At 33.8% G+C, this 23,109-nt stretch overlaps 1 protein-coding gene and 1 long non-coding RNA gene across 3 annotated transcripts; one reads left to right on the forward strand and one right to left on the reverse strand.

Annotated features, from left to right (window-relative positions):
- Positions 1 to 14,052: 14,052 nt before the first annotated feature.
- Positions 14,053 to 18,824, reverse strand: LOC148842549 (uncharacterized). Of its 2 annotated transcripts, XR_016102890.1 has the most exons (3): positions 18,745 to 18,810; positions 18,511 to 18,582; positions 14,053 to 14,357 (listed from the first exon to the last, which is right to left on the reverse strand). It is a non-coding gene; the product is annotated as an uncharacterized LOC148842549 (long non-coding RNA). The 2 variants fall into 2 exon arrangements; XR_016102889.1 differs by having other exon boundaries at positions 18,511 to 18,824.
- A 2,131-nt stretch (positions 18,825 to 20,955) lies between these two features.
- LOC148842550 (GATA transcription factor 12-like) lies at positions 20,956 to 22,907 on the forward strand. The gene is made up of 2 exons (XM_088956721.1): positions 20,956 to 21,473; positions 21,884 to 22,907. Exons 1-2 carry the CDS (start codon positions 21,162 to 21,164, stop codon positions 22,577 to 22,579), a joined length of 1,008 nt encoding a protein of 335 aa, XP_088812847.1. The 5' UTR covers positions 20,956 to 21,161; the 3' UTR covers positions 22,580 to 22,907.
- The last annotated feature ends 202 nt before the right edge of the window (positions 22,908 to 23,109 follow it).

Raw genomic sequence — 23,109 nt, forward strand, 5'->3', positions numbered from 1 at the left:
TTTCTATACTTTCCTCTTTGTCAACAAAAGCTCGAAAAATTTTGAAAATATAATAATTTTTTGTGATTTGTTGCTTTATTTTTTGTCCATTGACTAATGAACACATCACCGCTTATGAGCCCAGGGTCCACTGTCCCCGACATCACCTGATCGCCTGAGATAAAGCTCCCATTGATTTAGTGTTACAAGGATGCAAAACCTACTCTTCTTTTAGTGGCTGACATTTACCCACCATTCTCCTTTGACCTAGAGTTGGAATCGGAATCAAAATATTTTAAAATTGAAATCAGAATGGTCCATTCCCATAGTCTGTTTGGTTCAAATGAAAATCAAAATTGAAATTAAAATTATAATAACTGGAATGGAATCTCTTTCCCAAAAAAGTGAAAGAAAATGGACATTTCCTCAAATGGGGGAATGCCATTCCACCAGGAATAAAGATGGGATTTCAATTCCAATTCTACACAACCAAACAATTAAAGCCCGGTTCCAAACCCCTATTCCTGAATAAATTTAGAGTTTTCCTAAATAAAAATCAGCAACACTAGTTCTCTACATAGTTGTGAATCTAATACCATAGCTATATATGACAAGGAATCAGTGTACAAATTCTTCTGGCATGCTATGGATTTCTGGGCTATTTATCCTTTTAATTAAGGCATTAGAAAACCAGCTAAGACATTAGAAAAGAGTTGTTGATGTGATATTGTACTATCAACCTGGAAGTGTAAGCAGTGATTAATACCCAAAAGAAAAAGGTTTTGGACTGTGCTAGTGAGAGGTAGAATGAATAATATGGGTATTTGGTTCATATCAATATATCAAATGTTATTTTCAAACAAATTTTTCATGAAACACGTTTGAACAAGTTGATAGGAAGAAACCCTATTATCAATTTCTTCATACAGCGTCAATCATCTGGGACGTCTGAAATATCATTTTTCACACCTCAGAAGTGCAAACAAACGATACTAAAGTAAATTAGAGCTAAAGTCTTACGAGTTACAACTGGACTGGAAGTTCGAAACCTTAGGGAAGATATATAAGCAATTTACCGTTTTATTAATATGTAATCCCTCGTCTCTCTCTCTCTCTTAGATCTGGTGTATTTTCTTTTTTTTCCCCTCCCTACTTTATTTCATTTCCCATAAGGTTGTGCTAGGGATTGGTGTAAAACTCCACTCTTGGTTCGTATTTTCATATGTTTGTTTTCAGTATAAGTTTTAAGAAAATTGATGTAAACCTGATGCACGGTTGAGTTTTACATCGATGATCACATTTTAAAAAGTTCCAACGGTTCACTCATTTTAAACTCATCGGTGTTGAAATCCATCAATGACGGTGTACACCGAAAACAAACACAACCCAATAGTTTGGTCACTATATTTCTCATCTTGCTTATATAGTTAAAATGAATTTTAAAATTAAACATTAAATCTTTTTTTAGAATGGTAAATGAAAGAATTAGATCAATACTAAACACTAGTCTTGTGGATCACCTCCAAGATGATGTTTGGCACCACAAGACACATAACCCAAGGATAATTTGTTTATTGTTGTCTATTCCAGTTAGGCTCCACATCTATACTACTTTAAAAAGCACAAATAGCCACAAAAATATTTCTAAAATTTCCTCAAGACAAAATTTACACTTCCATATTTAAATTTATTGATAAAATAAGAGGGCAAATAGCGTAATCGATTATTGATACTAAATAAGTTGAAAAGAGATAATATTAAGATATTTAATGCCTTGAACTCCCTCTCGCTAAATTCAATATTTAAGTTGTTAACTTGCATTTACCTTCATTGAATCATATATTTAAGGCAGTTTTGTTTCTTCTCATCATTAAATTCTATTAATTAAATCCATACATAATAAATTAATAATTCCAATAATAATAAAAAGCTTATACTTTTATAATATACCTAAAAATAATGTTTTCATTTAGGTGGTGGTATGAAATTAAACCATTTTGAGTCAAATGGGTCAATCCATGTTGCCACAATTAAATAATAAAATTCAAAAATAGATAAAAAGCAAAAAGATATAGAAATCAAAAAAGGGAGACACCTTTAACATAATATATTCAACATATTAAACAACAATAAGTATGATAAATAATAAATGCTTTAATTACTGATAGAAATTGAATATAAAATTTAAAACCAATTAGAAATAAAACTAATTTTCCTATTCTCTCTAATTAAATATCATACTTAAGGTATATTCTTTCATTAAATCATATATTTAGGATATACTTTTCTCATCATTACTAAGGCTCAGTAGTACAAATACAAATATGTAGAGTACAAAACCTTATATTTTGTATTATTTTGCATGTATTTTTAGTGTACATATTTGTATTTATACTCCTTCCAAACTAAGCCTAATTAAATCCCCAACATTAATTTTAATAGCATAAAAATAAATATTTTGAAAAGTAATTTGAAAACAAAATCATTTTCTTCGCTCATGTTGGTGGATAAGCAATTTAACCATTTGTGTCAAATAGGCTAACCAATAATTCTATAATTAAATAATAAATTAAAAATAAATAAAATATGAAAATATAAAAAAGAAAAAAGAGTTGGGCATATGTCTAATATTATATATTCATTATACAAAAAAAAAACAAGTATTATGTGTAATAAGTAATTTTATTAATGATGAAAATGGAATGTCAAGTCTAAAATCAACGTAGAAACAAAATGATGTTATAATCAAATAAGAAAATTTTTAGAAATAAAAATACAAAGAATCACAAAAATAAAGAAAAAAATTAGCAAAAAAAAACTGGGGCACTTATTTGTTATTATATATTTATAAAAAGTAAAAATATTGTGTACATTTTTAATATTATACATTAATTATATTCTATTTTTCTTTTTAGGCAGTGAGTTAGTGGTTTGGGTCAAATGGATTAATTGATGTTATGATAGTTAAATAATAAATTTTTAAAAATAAAAAAAGTGCAAGTAATGAAAAGAATAGATAAAAAATAATATCTTAATTATGTCAAACAAAAATTAAGTGTGATAAGTAAAAATTATTTATATAATGTAGATAAAATGTATAATTTAAAATTGATTCAAAAGCCAAGCTATTTTCTTATCTAGATGGCGGGTCAATGATCTAACTTTTCAAAGATACTCATGATCATGATATCATAATTGAATAAAAATATTTAAAAAAGACAAAACACAAAGAATGAAAAAGTATAATTTTGCTAAAAACACTTAGGAACATTTCTAATGTTTTATATTCATCATCTTAAATAAAAATATTTGTTAAGATAAAAATTCATGTTTCCATAATTAAACAATAAAATGAAAAATATAGAAATTAAAAAAAATGGGAACATTTTGAACATCATTTATTTAACATATTATACAATAATAAATATTATAAATAAGAAATGTTTTTATTAATGATGGAAATTGAATGTAAAATTTAAAACCAATTGAAAATAAAACTATTTTCCTATTTTCTCACATTAAATTTCATATATAAGATATATTCTCTCATTAAATCATATATTTAAGATATACTTTGTATCATTAAATTCTACTAATTAAATTCATAACATTAATTTTAATAGTATAAAAATAAATAATTAAAAAAAAAACATTTTCTTTCTTTCGGGTGGTGGGTAAGCAATTTAACCATTTGGGGTCAAATGGACTAATAAATAATGTTATAATTAAATAATAAAATAAATAAAATATAGAATACAAAAAGTAACATGAACTGAACATATCTAATACTGTTTATTCATTATACTAAACGAAAAGTGGAATCCTAAATATAGAATATAAAAAGTAACAAGAAATGTAAGAAGTATTTTTATTAATGATAAAAGTGGAATCCTAAATTTACAATCAACCTAGAGATGAAATGATGTCATATTCAAATAATAAAATTTTTAAAAATAGAAAATACAAAGAATCACAAAACGTAGAGAAAAATTGGGCACATATCTAATGTTATATATTTATAAAAAATAAAATATTGGATACATCTTTAATATTATACATTCAGTATGCTTCTTTTGGTAAAATAACAAACATAATTATTAAACATAAGAAATAATTTTATCAATGATGGAAATGTAATACAAAATTTAATGTCAATCTAGAAATCAAACTATTTTCTTTTTTTGGTGGTGGGTTATTGTTTTTGGACCAGTCAATGATATGATAGTTAAATAATAAATCTCTAAAAGATAAAAAGTAAAAGTAATCAAAATAATATATAAAAATTATTTATTAATTATGTCAAACACAAATTGTGTGATAAGTAAAAATTGTTTATATAATGTAGATGAAATATATAATTTAAAATTGATCCGAAAGCAAACCTATTTTCTTATCTATATGGTGGGCAATGATCCAACATTTCAAAAAAAAAAAATCATGATGATATAATTGAATAATAAATATTTAAAAAAGGATTAAGCACAAAAAATGAAAAGTACAAAATTTTGTTGAAAACATTCGAGGATATTTCTAATGATATATAGTCATCATATTAAATAAAAATAATTGTTAAAATAAAAATTAGTTTTATTGATGAAAGAAATGGAATATAATAATAATAATAATAATAATAATAATAATAATAATAATAATAATAATAATAGTAATTGTTATTGTAATTTAAAATATCTACATGCCATGCACGTGCATATTACTACAAGCATTTAAATTTATTTTTAATAATATTGTTACTTTTATTAATTTTCAATTTCTACCAGTAAAGGTCAAATAACTTATATGAAAAAAAAATCTCACGTAAACACATATGCTTAATTACTAGTAATATAAAAAACTGAAAACACTTCCTTGTAGTAAAAATCACAAAAAAAAATTGTTTTCAGAATAACCAATACACAAGTACAAATTTTGCCTAAAATAATTCGACCACACAAAAAACAATATTAGGTAAGGTTAAAATGCCTATGCCAAGTGCAAGGTACAATAGTACATACAAATTGGTTGTAAGAAAACGGCCACGGATCACGGTACCAAATAATGCCTCATTCCTTTACAATGGTTTTCTTTTGATACAAGGCATCATGTGTAGGGCCTCTCTATGGTTAGTGGCCTAGTGGGGACGAGGTGACATAGACAATTCGCACAAGTACAGGTAGATATCCCAACCATCCACGTAAGTGAGGATTTGTAACGAGTCCGGATGAACGTGCCAATTAAAAGTGAATAAGCCTGTGTTCCATACGAGACCGGATCACACCTGGTGCCTCACACGCACTTCATATCATGCATCGGAAACATCTCCTGTACTTATTAGTTATTATTCATGGGAGATGTTTCCAATGCACGGTGGATGTGCCTGTGAGGCACCCATTTGTGAGGAGCAGATCTCGTCACGTTCCATACACATTATGTTTTGGTCCCATGTGAATGGAACACTGGCGTGTTCTCTTTTTCACTCAATGACTTTTGATTGGCTTTGTAATCTGTTGTACATGGACTGTTCATGGCCGGTTGGGCCACGCTGGGCTTTCACTCTTTATTAACAGATTTTTTAAGGCTTGAGCCTGAGCTTGGTTTGACCATCGGGCCTACAACTTAGGCCCGAGCCTGGTCCTCATAAAAAGCCATAAGCCTAAAGCTCAACTTGCTGTCGTTATTATCGTTGAACAGAGAGAGAGAGAGAGGAAAGGGGAACACTGGGCTTGAATAAGGTTTTGAAACTTGGGAGTTTGGGGTTTAGAAATTATAAAGAAAAAAATAAAAAAATGTATATATATAATATAAATTAGTCGGCTTGGGCCGGTCTTTTTTGACAAATCCCAAGTCCGACCCAAAACACAATCGGGCTTGGTGTTTTGGGCCTAAGGTCAGGCCAGTGGGCTCAACTACATGTCCAAGCCCGATCGGGGTGTGGGTCGGGCTGTCGAGCTACCTGGCCCATGAACAGGTCTAGTTGTACATGCTTTTGTTTGAAGTTTTCTCATTTCATTTGCTTCTATAAAGGCATTCTCACCCTTATCAGCTCAAGATTTAGCAATACAATTTAGTGTCTTGGAACCGTTGTTGATCCATACAGTTAGACTGTTTGGTTAGAGACCCATTAACCCGAAGGGTTGAATTGTTGATCCATTCAATATGAACAACGATTTTTTTGTCTTTTATTTTAATTATTATTATTATTTTTTAATTTGAAATAGGTCATCTCATTAGAATCGAACAGTCAAACATTGACCCAAAAACCAGTGACCAAAGTGGTTCTAGTTTCAGGTCTGTTTTTAAAACATTGTTACATTATTATTTTTTTTCCTCTTCATGCATTATAATTAAATCTTTGGCCACATGAATATACATAAAACCATCTTTACAGAGAAATATGTTTCTTCTCGATAATGTGCAAGCCACCCATTTCGAAAAGACACAAAGAAGAGGATGGCATAACATTTAATCTTTGTTTAAAAAGAATATGGTGTGATGCGCATATATACCAACATCCACATCCATCACGACTTGGCCTGGCCCGGGCCGCATATGTGAACCCCCCCACACAACACCCACCCACACACACCGTAACAAAGTAATAAAGACAAAAAACTTGCAACTTGCTCGGATTTCTAGTTCAAGGCTTATTGGGCTTTTAAATTTTTTGGGCCTAAGCCCAAACCTACCTTGAGTCCAACCTGACTTTATCTCAACCCGGGCCCGAACCCAATTCAAATTATCAAATTTTAATACAGGCTGAGATTAGACTGAATAATTCAGGCTTGGCCTCGGGCTCAGATTTTAAACCCAATTATTAGGGTTTGGCCTGGGTTAAGCTAAAACCCGGGCCAGTTTGACTTGCACCCAACTGGGAGCCCGCAATAGTATAGTCTTCAAGGAGATAAGCCAAGTCCCATGCGGGTGCTCCTGTGGTATTTCTTCTTCTTTGAAAAGGGATGGGGTTGTTTTCTATGTTTACTGTGATGCAGTCATGGATCAACGCACCCACAAAGCTAACCTCGCCTCAGGCATTTAGATCTCCTGCCCACAAAATCTCTGCTCATGTCTATCCACATAACATCGCAATCACACATGAAGAATATTTCATCCTCTTATATAATATTATGTATAGGAAATGCTCCCAATACACGGATGTAGTGTTTTATTGGTAGACGTGAACAGAATTCTTGTGAGCAGGAGGTCAGTATGCTTCAATGGTCAATGCGGTGGGGTGTGAAGACTAGTATGTTTCAGTTCTAGATGCCGAACTTTGGGCTATCCACTTGGGGCTCTTAGAGGCAAGTCACCATGAGCTTGGCCAAGTCCGAGTAGTAATCGATGCCCAACAGGCAGATAGGCTTTTGACTCTGAGGAAATTGATCTCCTCGCTTTCACCCATTTCTTCAAGCTCGGGATGATACCAAACGTGGCGGTGTACTATGGACCATGTTGGTGGGCAGAACAATGCTCTGGCCAATTCAATCGCATGCAGATTCGAAGCCATTCAGGCCCTGTTCGCTTTTTGGTAAGTTACTTACCCGTGTAAGTCTTTTTATGGGAAACACTTACCCTAGTAAGTCCATTTATCCATGTTCTTTTATTTCTCATTTAAATAAGGCAATGACCATTTTAACCATAAAAATCCATTATTAAAAATGGCAATTTTGTCTCATTCAAGTGTTGGCAACTTCCCCCTAAGTTTGAAAGTTATTTACCCTCCTAGGAGATGGGAAAATAAACATTCCCTGGTCCCGACATAAACCTAAAAAAAGAACATGGGATTCTTGGTCAATGAAACCAAAATCCCATTGACCCACTTTCCCCTCTCTCAAAATCCAAAAAAAAAGAATGCCCCCTTAGTAGTTTTTGCTACTTCAGACACTCACCATCCTTGAATAAACTGCTTTCTTTCAGTCTTCCCATGGTTCTGTGTATCCTCCATGAGATGCCTTTGTTTCATGCAGTTCTTTGATTAGTTCACCCAAAAACAATTGAATGATAAATTTGGAATGAAATTCCAAGAGAAAGGTGTAGAGCCAATATGGTAGGTTTGGATTTGATATGTAGAACTACGTCCAATCCACTGGGAGGATTATCTAAAGAGGTGTCAATTGGACGAATTTGGCCCAACCTGACCTAGTCCAATGTGAGTTCACTTATAAATGAACTGGACCCAATCCAGTCCAAATCCAATCCAATCCATTAAAATGTAAATGGATTGGATTGGATCTGATCCAAACCGAATGAAATATCAAAAATTATATAAAAGCACTTTTAGCATTGAAAAAACACTTTGATAAAAATATTTTCATAAAAGTGCCTTTACAAAAGCACTTTATTGAAAGTACTTCGGAAAAGTGCTTGTACTTTGTAGAAGTGCTTTTGTAAAAGTACTATAAAAGTACTTTTCATAAAAGTGCTTTTATAGAGGAGTTTTTATAAACGCACTTTTGAAAAGTACTTTTTGAAACATACTTCCAGACTTTTATAAAAGTACTTTTGTAAAAGTGCTTTCGTAAAAGTACTTTTATAAAAGTACTTCCGTAGAAGTATTTTTTATAAAAGTATTTTTGTAAAAGTGCTTTCGTAAAAGTCCTTTCATAAAAGTGATTTTCTAAAAGTGTTTCCATAAAAGTACTTTAAAAATACTTCCGTAAAAGTTTTATTGTAAAAATGATTTCATAAAAGTGTTTTCGTGTAAAAGTACTTTTATAAAAGTGCTTTCGTAAAAGTACTTCTATAAAACTACTTCTTCAAAAATGATTTCACAAAAGTACTTTTATAAAAATATTTTTATAAAAGTACTTTCACAAAAGTATTTTTTATAAAAATACTAAAAAGTACTTTTATAAAAATATTTTTATAAAATTATTTTCATAAAACTACTTCCATAAATGCAAAAGAACTTTCACCTTTTCCAAGATATCCAAACTTTCACCTTTTCCACTAAAACGCAAGATATAAATTTTAGTAATTAAAAAAAAAACTAATATAACTTGAGTTCAAAGGGTGGAGGAGCTCCGAGCTGGAGGCATGCATTCAGCAGAACTCAGAAGGTCAAAAGGACCTTATACTTTCAGCAAAGAAAGCTACTATACCGTAGAAGTAAGTTTTGTTCTTCCCTTTTATTATGCGTGCACGGGTTACAGTAAGTTCTCTAACTTTTATTTGACTTTTTTATGATAAATCAGTAATAATAACCTAATAGAAAAGTCCTAAAATAGCAAAATTACGATATTGCCATTATTTTTTGGAAATACGAACTACATCCAAAACAAGAAAAACTACGTCTAGTGATTGTTCGTTAATGGATTAAAATGGTGAACCGGCTTGTGAAATTGGTCAAACCACACAACCAGCTAGCTAAATGGGTCAGGATCTCCTACACTTTAATAGACTCTCTTTCTGCACTTCTGGTCAGTCTGTGACAGAAGCTTTTAACTTTTAAGAATCTGCATCTTCTCCTTACACCAATTTCACAGCATGTTTCTTGTACATCGAAAATATCTCCCGTATTTGTATGTTATTATTTAGCGAGATATTAATAATACATGGTGGATATAACTGTAAGGAATAAATCCCAATTCGCCTTTTAAATGTTTATTAATACATGTGTTGAGACCCGATAGACTTGATTATTAACCAAAAGTGGTTTAAATCTGGGCTTTTGTCTGAATTAATAACGGTTCGAGATTACCTGACTCAGACTCAAGCCATTGGCAACCCTAGTTGGCCATGAAAGGGGCGGGGGGGAGCACATTTTGGTAGTCATTGAGTTTTATTACCATCAACCAGAAAACTTGATTATCAATATAAGATGTGGTTTAATGCGATTGCAGGACTTACCATGCTCGGTCTCTTTATTTGGTTAAATGGTTTAACAAATTCGTATTTATGTTCTCATGACATTTTTAAAAGAGGCCATTATATTGCTTGTGCAATGATAAATCTCACGCTAACAAATATGAGAATATTGGATAGTCTTTGAGCAGCCAATTTATGTGAAAAAAATGCTAAAATTTTAATTTTTTTTTCTCTTCAAGTGCCAAAGGTTAGGTCCATGTGTCGAAAGGCTCAAATTTGCTGTTCGTCATATTATGTATAAAATGCTATTTAATTTATTACGAACAGTAGACCCCCCAAGTGTACCTTAGGCTGTGTTTGGTAAGAGTATAAATATAAATATATACAGTGCAAATACATACAAAATAGTTAAAAATACAAGATTTTACACTATATATATATAGATATATATATATATATATATATATATATATATATATATATTTTTGCATTTGTACTACTACCAAACTGAGCCTTAGGGGTGCAACTTTGGCGGGTCTAATCCAAGCCCACATTGATCTAACCTAAAAATTTATATGGTCTGGGATTGGATTTTCAATCTTTTGGCTGGGTCTGGTAATAAAAATTCAAGTTTTTTATTTTTCAGACTGGGCCAGGGCTTAGCCCTTAGGTAGCCCAAATATAGGCCAGCCCTAGCCTGATCTTGTTCCATAACAAGCCTAGCCAAATTATACACATTTGTCATTTGTACATATATATATGGATGTGTATTTACATAGATGCATAGATCTATCTATCTATACATACATACATACATCTCTCTCTCTCGATACATACATACATACATACATATACATACATATATATATATATATATATATATATATATATATATATATATATATATATATATATATAGAGAGAGAGAGAGAGAGAGAGAGAGAGAGAGAGAGAGAGAGAGCAATACGGTCCACACCACCATGCCTCTCCTTGCTCCAAACCCCTCTTCCTAATTCCACATAATTACCCATTAAACCAATAAGCAAATAATATAGGCTTAACTATTTCTAACAACCATAAAGAAAGAGCGATTTGCTTTTCTAACGTTTAGCTAATTCCTATTTATCTCCTAAATTATCTCTAACACCTATTTATCACTAAAATTATCTCTAATTTAGTGCAGAGATTATCTCCTAAACTAGCTCTAATTCTTCTTTATCCTCTCCCCATTTTTATCTACATCTATCTAAAGAAAGTGCCAATTAAAAAATTTCAGAATTATTTAAGTATTATAATGAAATTATATACTAACTTTAAAATATTTATTCAAAACACAAAAATTAATTATAATAGATTTAATAGTATTCATATTATTAATAATTCTATATTTTTACAAAATTCATCATGAAATTATGTAGTAACAATACAAATTATAATTTTACAAATTATTCAATTTAAATGTTATTCAAATAATAAAAAAATAACATTAAAAAATAAAAATTATTTAAATATTTCAACAACTAAATCTTAAATAACAAAACATTAAAAATAGATAAATAATTATATAACAAAATGTTTAATATTACATAGTAACTTTAAAATAAATAAAATTCAAATAATGAAAAAATTTAAACATTTTACATATTATTCAAATATTTAAATTATGAAATATTTAATAATTCTTACAAAATTTATAATGAATTAGTACTAATTATAATTTTATAGATTATTAAATTGAATAAATAATTAATATTTTAAAATTTTAAATAAATATATTATTTAAATAGCTAATTTCACTTATATCAAATAATAATTCTAGAAAATAATTTTCAAAAAAATAATATTTATTAGTAATAATTTTACGATAATATTTTATATTCATTATGTATATTTATGTGTATTAAAATTAATATTGATTATATTTTTTGATAAATATTGATGGTGCATGATTTGAAGCCCCCTACTAGAGGACAACTCGGATGTCAAGTTGACTAGGTCGCCTAACTGAGCTGCAAGAAGACTGCCAGAGTACCTGGGGTTCTTTACCCAAGGTCTACACTTATTCTCAAGTTAGCGATGAGTGTAGTGAGAGCTGGAAAGCAAGAAAGCAAGAAAGCAAGATAGTTATAAGAGCTAAATCGCACGTACCTTCTCTGGTTGAAGGGGGCGCCTTTATATAGGTGCAAGATAGTTATAAGAGCTAAATCGCACGTACCTTCTCTGGTTAAAGGGGGCGCCTTTATATAGGTGCAAGTAGTCGTGAGTTTCACATAATGCATCCAAAATCTCCAAGAGGACGTGGCTTATTTGCCTGGCACACAAGGAGGTGGTTTCTCGCTCGGAGACGGTCTCCATGAAAAGTGATAGTGCTTATTTGGTTACCATCGAAGCGGGTAGTGCGGGAGCCAGCTCCAATGGTGAGGCGACATGATCCCAGATGATTTAGAGACGATAAGGCGCACATAGGAGAGGTCGATTGCCACGTCAGGCAAGTTGCCAATTGAACCTCAACCAAGCCGATGAGACCTCGGTGGGAGGTTGCCCCTTATGCTGAGGTGCCTATAAATCAACCTTGTCGAGGTGGCATCGGTATGCTCTCACGGTGTGCGTGATGTGTGTATGCATCATTGGTGGTTGCGAGGTGGACCCTATCATCTGGTCTAGGGTAGGTCATTGCCTACATGGTGCCGAGGTGTTAAGCAGCGGTTCGGAAGTACCATATGGCTTGATGTCACTAGAGGTCTAAATTCCCCTTCATCAAATATATTTTCAATAATTATTTATAAATCTATTTTTGTTTTGTTATTTAACAGAAAATTGTCAATAATTATTGGAGATTAAACAACTATTATTTAACTTTTGAATTTTAATTTATTGTGTTTTAATTATAAATTTATTTTTCGTAAATATGTATTTTTTTTATAATTTATTGGTTAATATTTATTAGAGACATAAATATTATGTGAGATTATAATGTTTATTGACTAATTTAATATTTTTGTGTTTATTGTATTTTTGTAATTATTATATTTTCATTATAAATTCATTTTCAATAATTATGTATTTTTGCTATAAATTTTCAATTATGTTGGAGATTAAACAATTAATTTAGCTAAAATTAGAAGTGTTCAAGGATTGGTTCAGTTTGGTTGCAAGTTGTTTTGCCTACCATATCGATTTAGTCAAGTCGGGAGTTTGTCATCCAAAACTGAGTGGCCATTAGTGAAAATTTGCCAACTCGAGTTGTATTGGTTTGGGTCTATTTTCGGTTTGGTTTGTTTGTTCAAAATATTTAAGCTTGAAAATTGAATTTAAATTTAATAAATTATAGTGGTATTATTAAAAAATAAATGAAAAAATAATTTAATTTATGATATAAAATATTTTAGACTAAGAAATATGGTTGGGTCCATTCAGATTTGGTTGGTTTACAAATGGCCAAACCGAAAATAACCTAACTTGGTCGGGTTAGAAAGTTATTGAACCAAAGCTGATCGAAAATACTAGAAAATCGACCAACTCGGGTGGAGTTCTATCGAATTGGTTACTAAAAATTTAAACTAGAAAACAATTATATACTCTTATGTATTTCTATTGTTTAACTTTTGCTTAGCAAAGCCCATGCATCGCACGGGTCCCACTAGTATTTACATATATACATACATACTTGTACGTATATATAATTTTAGAGTAGGTTGATTGACCAATCCCAAACCTAGCCTGGGCCAAGCCCAACCCAAGTTCATCAAATTACAATGTAGGCAGGCTTGGATTAAGAAGATTGGACTTGATCTTAAACTCTGTCTGGGCTTGGGCCTGGGTTGACTGTAAACTTGGCCCCAACTCACTTGACTTGCACCCCTAGTGTCCCAAGGTCCTTTAGTTATTAGGTGGTATCATATTCTTGTTTATCTTGAAAAAACAAAATAACTGTAGGCATTAGATTTTGGGCTATAGCTATGTTGCCAATTTAATATATCCTTAGCGTCGGTGTTTGGTATTATAGTTGTTTCATTAGCATGTCAAAGCTATGCAGGTGTTTTGTTTTCCTTTTCACTTTTTCTTTGCTTGGTTGAACATTTTCAACTAGTTTCAAGGCCCCGTTTGGCATCACTCTAGAGAATCTCATTCTCAAAATCCTTTTTGAAAATGATGGATTCTAAGAATTTTCATCCTGAGAATCACTATAGTCCTGATTGGCACAATCATCCGATTCTTATTTTCATAAATAGAATCATGTTTGGCAGCAACCAATTTCTTTGAATCAATTCATTGATAGACAAAATGATGCAAACTTTAATAAATATAAGTTCAAAGGAAGTTACCCTACACTCTATTACGTTTACATCATTGTCAAATACATATAAGAAAAAAAGGAGAGAGGTTCACGTGTTCACACATTTCATTTTAAAATTAAAACGATGCATATGATTAATAAAAAAATGCCCAACAAGTCATAATCATGCAACATCCGCACGCAGTGATTACAAAAATCCGATTCCTCCTTAGAGGCTGGTTTGTTGCACTTCATCGTGTACGATGACTTATTCTTTAGGCATATAATCATTTCGATGTGCCTACATGTGAAATATGCTATAATCAATACATATCTCACTAATAAATACCATTGGTTCAACGTAAGCATAACAATACTACTCTAGATGGGCATTTGTAAAACTAACGACCATAGTTTCTTTCAGCCTTGGCCATCAATTACAACATTCTTCCTCTCCCACATGAACAAACTGGTCCTTGTATTTTTCTTTACTTGTCTTCAAAAGAACATATGTATACATGAACATGGGCATATGGTTTGCAAAAAAAAAGTATATATGTATAAGTTTTAAAATACAACAAATAGAAAATTCAAACAAGAGTTTTTAACTTCATGATGGACTTAACACTAAACCCAAAAACATTTTATATTTGTTGATACCCATAATCTAGTGCTAACTGGTTAGCAATATTACTTCTAACTACAGTCATATCTTCCAACTCATCATTTTGTCCATTGCCTCCACCATCATTATTATCCTTGTCACTATCATCATCTACTTCAACATTTTCATCTCCAAATGTATCAAACAAATCGTCAGAGTGATTGTTATTCATGATTTCGCTTCTTATAAAGTTATGTATAGTACAACTTGTGATCACAATCCGGTGTTGTGTATTGATAGAAAATGATAGCATTTGTTTCAAAATTGGGAATCTCGCCTCCAAAACTCCAAAACATCGTTCAATTACATTACGGAGGAATGTACTTGATTAAATTTCTCTTGTGCATCCCTTGGTCGCCTTGTTTGCTTGAAATCAGATAGATGGTATAGTTCGCCGTATACAGGTGACAAGAATCCTAGAAAATTAGCATGTCTAGAATCTATCAAGTAGTATTTACCTGTATTCCAATAAACACCATTAACACTTACCAATTTAACACACATTATATTATATAAAATTGTATGGAACTTACTAGGAGGTGAGTAGGGAAGCCAACCCCTAGCCTATTTAATGCCTTAGAGAATACCCTAGAATCATTAAAAGATCCTTCCCACCTAGCATAAACAAACGTGAAGTGCATGTCAAAACTACATTTACACATCACATTTTGAGTGGTTGCAATTTTCCTACCATGATATGGTATTTGCTTGTCTGCAGAAATAGAGACACTGATATGGGTGCCATCAAGGGCACTGACACAATCCTAAAAATATATATATATATATATATATATATATATATATATATATATATATATATATATATATATATAAACACCAGAGTTTAGTGCACCTTAATGACAATAGAAATACTTTTGAATATATGTGCAATGACAATACAAATACCTTGAAATATGGGTTATAATATGGGTTTGAGGCAATCTCCACAGGAATGTCCCATGTAGGTGGTGGGCAAATGATATCTGCCCTAAGACAACAATTGCCTTTAAAACTGTCATGAAGTGTCAATGGATCATCTCCCTAGAATGTTGCCAAAACCATTCTATTTGATTGGTTGTGACACATTATAGTTAAAAAAAAAAAAAAAAAAACCTACTTGCTCCTCCACACTCTCAAACTTAAAATCTTTTAATAATCCTCTCACTCTAAGAGTCCTACACAAATTTTTAAACACATGTGTACCCATTCGGAAAACATCTTGGCACCTCCCATGGTGTCCTTAAAGAACCTCACACAAGTATCTTGATCCCCTATCTATGTTTGTGCGTTTTGGTTCTTTTACCATATATTTCAAGTAATATTCATGTAACATTCCAAGAGCCATGAAATCAAAACAAATACCATCCCAGTCATCATCATTGTTAGCATTATCATTAGCATTATGTGGATTCATATTAACAACCATCCCCTCATCTCATTAGGTAGTTTGATGAATATCTCTCTCCATCTACAGTCTTGCATTAGGGATGCTAATTTCCTTAACTTCTTCCTGTTCATGCCTTGCATAGTAGTTATGATTTCCACACATTTGCTGATTGAGAAAGGATCTGAAGCCGATGAAGCACCAGTTGTGATGGATGATGACCTCATTCTAGAGTTTTCGATAATTGCTCTGCAAGCCTCCACAAACAACTTACTACTAGAATTCTTTCGCTTACGATCCTTCGAAGTACCTGCCTTCATACTATGAGCACCAGCCATTTCTTCTGTCTTTGTTCAAAGCATTAGTAGACCTAGGAAGGCTTGCATCCATCACCTCTGCAGGTGTTAGTGGCATACTATCAAGGCCAACAACTCCATCAAATGAACTCTCTCCATTAACAATCACATCTGCAACTTCATCATCCTGAAAGTTGGAAAAGGCCGCATCACCAGTTGCAGTGGTATCTCCATATATATCTCTTAGTTCGGGCCATAGTGAACACCCATTATGTCGAAAATTCCTGGCACCTGGATTCTCTTGGGATCCACAATCACAATAACCTTAATTACAAACAATTATAGTTTGTATATAAATAATTTTGAATGGTTACTACTATGTATACAATTAAATCTACCCTTATATACGCTTCCCACACCTCATCTTCTGCTGTAACAATCCTCATAACCAAATCCAGTTTGGGTCAATAATGCTTTAAAATCCCTATATACTGTGCTTTACTTGTTGAACTTGCTCTGCCATCAACTCAATGAAAGTCTTTTCATCTATAATTGTCCATTTTGCCATCTTTATGTGCCTGGCCTCCCTACTCTCAATTGTAGCCACTTGCTTACCCTTTGAGAAGATGCCATCTATTTCTACTACAATATTGATAAGAAAATATCCATGGTATACATTGTTAAACAAAATGTTCTCAATGTTAAAATTGAAACTTGAAGCTTGTCTAAAGGCAACTGATTTGATGGGAAACAAAGGAGAAAAATATATTTCAGAATATCTTTACTCCCCCCCCCCCAAGGCATCTTTGGTTGTGTTCATTACTGTGTAAAAGCTTTTGTTAAATAATTATGTTCTAACAATATTTATATCATGTATGTTAAGCTGGACCTCTAATAACCTTGCAGCTGCTATTGAGGTACCCCAAGAAACCAAGAAGGTACAATGACAAGTAGTTTGCTACCTAGTAATTTTGAATCCTAATTCTGAATAAGTTTAAAAGGATATTGGACCTACTTATTAGCACTCATAATTCCAAAACATGGAAGTAGGACTGCTATCTAGTAATTTTGAATCCTAATCTTGTTTTCTTCTTATGATTGAGCCGTTTAGGATATGGGATTGAAGAATAAAAAGAAGACATAGAATTCATCATAGTATGGTTGAGAATTGAGATCATTCAGTCAGTTGGGTTATATGATTCCAAACTTTCATTTACCCATCCAGGTTGACATGAATTATGTGTGTGTGTGTGTGAGAGAGAGAGAGAGAGATTAATAACTAGTTGAATAAATGTTGAAGAAGTAATTAATACCCACCCATTAGGTCATCAGTCATGGCAATTGGGTAGATGGTAACTGAGATGATCCCCTCCCCTCCCTGTCTGACCAAGAGATTCAGCAGGCCCATCTGGTTCTAACTTCTAAAAGGTTTATTGAAGCTGCATTTTACCAAATCATTCAAAATCCTTATTTTTTCACCAATACAATCCAAAAACTTTATACAAAATATATTCCTAGTAATATGCATCGATCATCAATTTGTAAGTATAAACAATAGGAAGAGTCCCCTTAAGTTTCATTTCTTCATAGAGCTAAAGTCCTTCCTTATTAGATCCTTTTCTGGAGAACCATTACATGCTTGTATAAACATCAAGAAACAACTTCTCAGAATCGTTATTCACCTCTTCTATATTATTTTTTATTTTTTGTCAGCAACATACAATACAAATTTATATTAATATAGAGGGAGAAATTTCCTGCATTCCAAAACTATTGGAATGAGAGATGGGTAAAAAAAGCCTTAGGCTGACATGTTCTTTGCCAGATTTTCATACAAGTTAAGATAGATTACTGGATCTGGTACCCCAAAAAAGAAAAAAAGAAAAAAGAAAAGAAAAGAACAAATTACAGGACACAATACAAGGACTTGAACTAAAAAAGTTTTTAACTGCTACATACAACATCACCATCCATGAGCAACAATCAATTCTTTATGATCAAGAGATAACGAAATAGAGAGAATCAAGCAATCAATTTATCATTTTGTAGATGCATCTATAACAAGCCCATGCACCAACAATAAAATTTATTAGGATCAAGAGTTCCATACATGTGAATTGGGAGAGTGATGATAGTGCTGGAGATGACCAGTGGAGAAAGAACGCCTAAAAGGATTCTCAGACTGAGAAGAAAAGAAAAAAAACAATGGAGATAGTCGTTGCAACTTGCAATAAGATGTCGTATGAGGAAGATGATGTGGAGAAAACAAATATGGTTGAAATATTATTTGAGATAGAGTATGAGGAAGATGATGCAGAGAAAACAAATCTGGTTGAAATATTACTTGAGATAGAGTATGAGGAAGATGATGTCGACGGCGCTAGAGAGGGATGAAGAGAGCCATTGCAACTTGCAAGAAGATGCAAGGCAAAATGTGAAGAGAACAAGGGTTTTAGGCCAAAGATGTTTTGCAATTACCATTATACCCTCACTATCACGTGTGACTCTAGTAACATGTGTTCATTTTTTAAGGGCATCACAAAAATGAATTCGAACGAGAATTCTCATTCAGAGAATCTGATTTTTTTCACTCTAATGAATCAAATTGGCAAAGGGGTTTTTTCATCCCATTTCGAAGAAGTGATGCCAAACGGGGCCTAATTGTCTTGGGTTATGTGAGAACTACTATGGAGAAAACATCGTTTCGACATTTCATGCAATAATGGGAATAATATTCTTCATCTTTTTGCCTGTGTGACACCTAATTAACACCAAATGTCAATATAAAATGTGCATAAAACCTTAAACAACTTTACTGAATTCCAAGCCGTGGCCATTGCAAGAGAAAACAACATTGGTACAATTTACCAATCATAACCTAAGTCTAAGGTATTCAAACTACAAAACGATCAAATTTAAATGCCTAAATGGGGATTTTTGTGCACATAGAGGAGATAAAGCGTAAAGTTGTTTTAAGTTCTGTCCTATGATTTAAGGACCTCTTTAATCCTCACTTGTGTGATTTCAGCAGTAGGACCTCCCACTTAGAAAAGGTTTGGTGACAAGCGAGTGTGACTACCACGAAAGCAAATGGCCCATTGTTTGGCAAATCATCGAAAAAAAAAGAAAAGAAAAGAAAAAAAGAAAAAAAAGTACCTTGTTTAGGATACCTGATATGTCACAACTCACAAGCCACCACTCACAAATGAAATGCACGTGACGTGCTTGAGACGCACGTGACATGGAGGCACGTGCAATCACGTTAACGTAAGCATTGAAGGTTAGAGCACGTGCGGGAAGCAACAAGAATAACAGTGCTACTCTAATGATACTCGCCACGTGGCATTGACCACAGTCACTATTGGCTTTTGACACGAGAGTAGCACTCACATGGCCGCTGACACCTCCTCCAGCTCTATCACGTGCTATGGAGGCCCCACAAGACCAAAATAAATTATTAAAATATTATGAAAAGAACAAAAACCTCTGATAAAAATAAAACTCCACGCCAAGCAACGACCCCGGTGCCCTCTCTTTTTCAGTCTTTCCTTTTAATTCAAGCATAAAAGTAAAAAAAAGTAAAAGAAAAAAAAAAATAGAAAACCATCCCAAAGGACTGAAGGGCCTAAACCGGTAGATAACGTTGTACGCGTCTTATCACGTTCCCCAACGTCGATTCACCTCGGGATTGGTAGAGTTCAGACTGGGCCCCATATGGAACAGCTCTCACTTGCCACGTGGAAAGGACGCCGATGTCCAACCATAGACCCGCTCTCTCTCCTACGTGGCGAGGAGAAGGTGAAAAGCGAAGACCGAACTGGCAGGGCTTATGATAGAATTACACATGGTTGGCTAAGAGACGTCGATGTGATCTAGTTGAGCTGTAACCGTCGTGCTTAAACGTGGGTTAAGAATTTAATAAAGGGCAAAATAAGGGTAGAAAATTAATATAAAAAAGGAAAATTTCAGAGAGGCAAAAAAGAAAAGAGAAAAAAATAACGCAATTCCCGAGGAAAAAATAAAGCAGAGGAATCCGGCTGTAAACTTGGACGCTATTGCACGAGTCACAGCGACAAACCTGCTAGATCGGTTCCTAAGGAGTGAATTGAACACTTAATTTATTCTAATTTTAATTAATTCTACTTGATTTAGTCACGAATTTATTCCTGTGAAATTACATATCTACCCTCACGCCAATGCACTACCGATGCAGAAACCGTCTACCCACTTAACGTATTTTATGAGTGTCGGAATTGCCCTTGCATGGGAAATAGACTAAAAAGGCCAACGACTTCCCTGTAAATATTACGATTTTAGGAGAGTTAACCGGGGCAATAAGGACATTCAGGAATGAGCCTTGTCTTGAAGAGAACTGTCACAAAAGAATGCTGGAAAGGTTTCATGTTTTCCGGTTACTACATGGATGCAAGAAACAGTTAACTTGTTGTGGCAAAGGAGGGTATTAGCGTAATTATCAGGAAAGCAAGGATGGGTTGAAAAACTTTGGCACCTGAAATTTATTTAATTTTCAAGGCAGGTAAAGATGTTTTAATTGTTTTTTTTAACATTTTTTTTTTCTGGTTGCTTCTTTTTACTCGTCAAAATCCTCCATTTAGCTGTCTGCCTGTCAGCTTCAAACACAAATAAACCCTACTCTCCCATCTCTCCCCCACTCTCTCTGTCGCTCTCCTCTTTCCTTCTCTTACGCTCACTCCTACCGGAAAGCGGAAACAAGCCCTAAATTTGCCCTAAACGACATCAATGGAAGCACCGGAATTCTTCCATGGCGGCTACTACCGTCCGGGAAATCCTCAATTCACGCCTGAAAAACGTCATTCTGATCCTAAGCCCGGTGACCATTTCATTATCGACGACCTCCTAGACTTCTCCAATGAAGACGCCGTCATCACGGACGGGACGTTCGACATTACGGGAAATTCAACTGACTCGTCGACCGTCACTGTCCTTGATAGCTGCAATTCCTCATTTTCAGGTTCTGTCCCGCATTTTTCCGGCGACTTTGGTTGCAGGAGTTTTCCTGATGCTCAATTCTCCGGAGACCTCTGTGTGCCGGTAATTTTGAATTTGAAATGCCAAGCCGTATTTTCTCTTTTCTTTTTCCTGGTACTCTGGTACTGATTCCTTGATCGCCATTTTCTCGTAGGATAAACATTTTCAGAAAACTATTTAAAAGGTCGATAGAAAGAAACCTGTGCAAATTGGCATGGTTTCAACTCAATTTTTTTTTTCTTCTCCTGAGAATTCTATGAATGAAAATTAAGGAAGATTTTTGTCCGATAATGTGTTAAGAATTTTAATGAGCTTTCACGATGTTTTTCAAGTTTTAATGGCTGCAGTTAAGTTTGTTTGTTTTACGACAAACCGATGCTTTAACAATTTAAAAACGCGTCTCCATTCAAAATTTTCGAGAATTAGAAGCATTTGGTTGGATTTAGTCTTAATATTTTGAAATTGCTTTACAGTACGACGACTTAGCTGAGCTCGAATGGCTCTCGAATTTCGTGGAGGAATCGTTCTCGAGCGAGGACTTGCAGAAGCTGCAACTGATTTCAGGGATGAAAGCGCGCACCGACGAGGTGTCTGAAACTCGAGAATTCCAGCCAGAGAACAACAGAAACAATCCAATGTTTCGGCCGGAGATTTCAGTTCCCGGGAAAGCAAGAAGCAAGCGTTCTCGAGCTGCTCCCTGCGACTGGTCTTCGCGACTGCTCGTACTGTCACCGACGACATCCTCATCGGAATCTGACGTCGCATCAAACTCCAGCAAGAAAACTACTAAGGGGGCACCAAAGAAGAGGGAAAGTTTGGATAATGCAAGTGGCAATGGGGAGGGCAGGAAGTGCCTGCATTGTGCCACCGACAAGACTCCGCAGTGGCGGACGGGGCCCATGGGCCCAAAGACGCTTTGCAATGCATGCGGGGTCCGCTACAAGTCCGGGCGACTCGTACCGGAGTACCGACCCGCAGCGAGCCCCACATTTGTGCTCACGAAACACTCGAATTCCCACAGAAAAGTCATGGAGCTTCGACGGCAGAAGGAGTTGCAGAGGGCTCAGCAGCAACAATTCTTGCACGCTAACCCAGTTTTCGACGTATCCAGCGGGGAGGATTACTTGATCCATCATCATGCCGAGCCCGATTTCAGGCAGTTAGTCTGATTGCGAGCACGGTTTAGTCAACTTACTCGTGTGGAGCTCCGACGGTTTTAGCAGACGAGATTCTCTAGAGAATTTCCGTAATTTTCTAATTTTCCTCGTTGTAAGAGTTCTGATTTTCTTCCTAACTTTTAAACTTCGTAGGCTCTTTTTTTTCTACCGCAAATTTACTAAGAAAAAAAAAAGAAATTGGAGGGAGAAGGAAGATCATTCAAATATGCTGCTGGACTGTAATTTCTTGGTTCTCTTTCATTTTTTGGCCCATTTCGGCCGATTTCGACAAATTCCGCAACATTATTTTTCCATTTTAAAGAATTGTTTTTTATTTTTTTAGCGTTTTTTATTAGTTCTTCTTTACTTGGAGAAACTTATACTTGTTATACTTATTGGTAGTATAAGAAAGAAAATCATAGGGAAATTAAATATGGCCTTTTATAAAGTCTCTTACTCCTCTATAACTATTCCTATTCAGGGCAGATTCAGAAGAAACGTCCAATCAGAAACCTGTTTGTTTAGGAGTGTAGCCTCTCTTT

The sequence above is a fragment of the Nelumbo lutea genome, chromosome 8 (assembly GCF_056320005.1).
Source record: "Nelumbo lutea isolate HS-2025 chromosome 8, American lotus-T2T, whole genome shotgun sequence".
In the NCBI taxonomy this organism is placed as follows: domain Eukaryota; kingdom Viridiplantae; phylum Streptophyta; class Magnoliopsida; order Proteales; family Nelumbonaceae; genus Nelumbo; species Nelumbo lutea.